The 3,927-nt window shown below is 33.8% G+C and overlaps 1 protein-coding gene across 1 annotated transcript; it reads right to left on the reverse strand.

Moving 5' to 3' along the window:
• Positions 1-1,521: 1,521 nt before the first annotated feature.
• LOC104086645 (aspartic proteinase CDR1-like) lies at positions 1,522-3,409 on the reverse strand. The gene has a single exon (XM_009590994.4). The coding sequence runs from the start codon at positions 3,158-3,160 to the stop codon at positions 1,721-1,723; it is 1,440 nt and encodes a 479-aa protein (XP_009589289.2). The 5' UTR covers positions 3,161-3,409; the 3' UTR covers positions 1,522-1,720.
• Positions 3,410-3,927: the final 518 nt, after the last annotated feature.

A 3,927-nucleotide genomic window follows, 5' to 3' on the forward strand; every position in this document is an offset into this window, starting at 1 on the left:
CAAAACCGTCCAAAAATACCGACTAAAGTGGGTCGGTAATGGTCAAAAACTGTACAAAACGCTACCATTTACGTGTGGACGGTATTTTGAAGGTCGGAAGGGTATACCGACCAAAGTTTGTCGGAAATTATCGACCAACTTTGGTCGGTCAATTAAATTCAAAAAAAAATTGACGAAAAAACCGACCAAAGTTGGTCGGTATTTTAATTATGTAATTAAAAAATGCACCATCTAGGAATCAAACCGTGGTCTGTACTGTGGCAGGATACTATTCTACCACTAGACCATTGGAGCATTTTGTTTTAAAACTGTCTTTTATTTCATTTATACTCTTTAATTGTATTTTCACAAGAAAATAACCGACCAAAGTTGGTCGGTTTTATTAAAAAATAAAATTACCGACCTAATTCGATCGTTTTTTTAAAATAACCGGCCGAATTAACTGACCGATTTTGATCATTTTTTTAATATTAATATTAATTTATTTTAAATAAAAAACGACCAAAGTTGGTCGGTTTCGTAAAAAAAATTAAAAAATAAAATATTTTGAAAAAACGATCAAAATTGGTCGGTCGACCGTGGTCGGTTTTTGTCGAATTTTTAGTAGTGCTCCCACCAACACAAATATCGAGTAGCTTTGCCCGCTAAGACTTGGGCAGATGGGAAGAAAAAAATATGCCAGGACAAGATAGGTTTGAGAATAAGGCAATTAACTGTGGAGCGAAAACAATACGTTCTTTAAAGAAAAGAGATATGTGCATCAATTGAAAACGCATGTCTATATTTTGTCTCTTTGGTGTAATTTAAATGATGTAACTAACTTGAACAGCATTATAGACTTTTGTGTTCAGGCTTCAGACTAGCTGTTGCAATTTTGCATATCAGCAATCTCTTGGTGCTAACTATTAATGTAATGAATTACTTTTTTCAAAAATAAATAACTTGGCAGTTTTCTCCCCTAAAAGTATCTCTAAATGAGGCCACAACTTTGTCAACAAAAAGGTCTGAATGGTTAAATTTGGGATGAATTCGGAAGAAACAACTATTTTTTGCTCATACAAATTCATTGTACTAATAAACGCTATGATAATCATTTTACTAATAAACAACTATAATAAACGCTAATAATTAATCAACTAAGACACTTCGCTTCATAAAAATGAATTCCCAATTTTTACTTATTAAACTTTTTCGAAATGATCTAACTTTGCATATTAAGAAATATGCAATGGAGTATTTAATTTGTGAATAGTAAAACTTCATGCTATTGTCCTGAAGTTCAGAACGAAGTAGAGGTTAAACATCAAGAAAGTGGCCTGAAGTTCAATTGTAGCTCCTTTCTACTTATAGTCTAAATTTTGGAGATAGACCGGAATAATGTTTTGTATGTCTCCTTTTAAGATAATTGAATACTTGATTAATGTCATACTTTCTTTCTAATTACAACGGTATCATATAAGATGGTTAAATCATACTAATTTCTTTCTAACTTAATCACCTCATTTCTTTAAAAAGGTGGTAATAAACTTTCAAAAGATCGAATAAACAAATCAAAACCACTAAAACACCAAGATTAATAATAATTGTTCATTAAACACATAAAAAATCTCCATTGGTAAGCATCAGATCGAAGTAATTATATGTCAAGAACTGAATACATTTGAATTCATTATATATACTGTAACTTTCAACCCCATCTCCACAATATTAGCTAAACCCTTTAGTACTTAGTACAATCTGTAGGCTGGAAGGAGACTCTATTGGCCACAAGATCATATCCAATTAAGAAATTCGCCTGAGCCAAGTTTCCAAAAATAGCAACTTCCTCTACTGGCACTATTGTAAGACAAACAAAACCTTCCTCCACTTCTGCAAACGTGGTCGAAGGTGACAACTCTAAATCTGCATCTGTAAAATGTGCGACAATTTTGGGAGCATCGATAGTGCCATTCTCAGACTCGTAACAGAGACCAAAAGTGCCCGAAGGGTCATCCCACCTAGTAGCATTGATCGAATCTACTAATGTTGATTCCAAACTCGAGTAAAATTCACTAGGCAACAACGTTAATGTTGTACCAGAATCAATTATAATGTTTCCTAGACCATCATCACCAGCAGCAGAAGAAGTAATATTAGGAGATTTGAAATCCACTATCTTATCTCCAACGCTAATACCTTTCAAATTTAGATAGTAGAACGTAGACGGTTCCTTTTTAATCAAGGGAGTTGAAATAACGTTAGGGCCAGACACGGTAGCACTATCACCAAAGTTGATGTGACTTGTGGCATTGGAAATAGATGATTGTAAAGGAATTGGGATTAAACAATAAGAGAATTTCCCTTTGATTTGTTTATCCAATTGGTTAATGATTGAGACTTCACCACCACCTAAGCCAATGATACCAGAAGTATAGTTATTGAATGTGCCACTATTGTCGTGACCACAACCAAACACAACATTAGGAATAGAAACATTATTTCCAGAAGTAGAAGGAAATGTAAATTTGTCAAAAGCAAGATCACCAATAGTTTGTGATTGGTCACCATAACTCATTTGATATTCACAAATATTTCCTCTCACACAAGAAGAAGTCCCTAGTGATGTACATTCTTCAGCGTTACACCCCACAGTTTTATAAGTAGAGCTTTGTTTGGAATCAAAAATAGGGGTTGTTTGTTGGAAACAATTAGCGCAAGGCATACATTGTGTCCATGTTAAATCACTACCAGTGTCAGCTATGGCTACAATTTTAACTGGTGGAGTTCCAATAGAGATTTTCATAAGGTATTCCCCTGGGATTGGTTCAATATCAGATTGGATTGTGTCATTAGCACTAGCAAAGGAACTTTTCTTGAAGAAAGATGCCCGTGAAAATGAGCGGTGGAAGGCGTTTCTAAGGCGCTTTGATGGAGTGTTTGATGGGTTGTAGAAAGGCGAAAGAGGAGAATCGCGGTGGATAAGATCAAGAGTGAAACCATTTTCACCACGATGGCTTATTATTTTGCGACAAGAAACCAAAGAAAGGTGAAAGAAAGCTAAAAAGACTAATGTAGAAAAGAGAGTAATAGCTTTAGTATTCATCTTCATGACTAATATGAGAGTTGATATGATATTCAAGAATGATGAGAAATGATGAAGAAAAGCTTGTGTTAATACCATTTTATAGGTGAAAATAAGAAAATAAGCGAATGGGAATGCATGTAAGAATTTGGAAAGTCAAAAGGAAATATGGGATTTAGGGGGAATGCATATTAACTTGGAAGAAATGGTAAAGACACCAAATACAAAGTAAGAAGTGAAACATTTCTTGAAAATTAAATACATGAAGAGTTTCATTTTTCATAGAAGAGACAAGAATTTTTTTTAAATGACTGTCCAAAATGATTCATTTAATATACTCTTTTTTCCCCATATTTCAATTTCACGCCATGTGAGATCATGCATTGATTTTCTAGGCAAGGATTGTTTTGCTTTCGTTAAGAAATATAACATGATAATCATTATGTCTAAACATTTAATACTGTATGTGTACGAGTTTTGACCTATTACTTTCCTGCCGTAGAAAAACTTTTAAAAAATAAATTCACGTAACAAAAGTTTCTGTATGGTTCAAGACAATGAATTTTGTAAGTTTTCTCACTAAGGAATAAATGAACTCCCATTTGAATGCAACATGTCATACATTTACCTTTTGGCTTCTATTAATGACTGATCCCCTCCCCCTCCCCCCCCCCCCCCCAACACACACACACAACAAACAAAAACACGCATTCAAAGTGGATTCGACATATTAAAAAGAAAAGAAAAAAAAAAAAGCAACCTATCATTTGCTAATAGATAGAGTGAAACCACATCTTAGTATGTTTTTTGACGCCGTCGAATAATTACTAGCTATATGTTGTGTAATTACTAGGATATGTTATTCA

Source organism: Nicotiana tomentosiformis, chromosome 12 (assembly GCF_000390325.3).
Source record: "Nicotiana tomentosiformis chromosome 12, ASM39032v3, whole genome shotgun sequence".
Classification (NCBI taxonomy): Eukaryota; Viridiplantae; Streptophyta; class Magnoliopsida; order Solanales; family Solanaceae; genus Nicotiana; species Nicotiana tomentosiformis.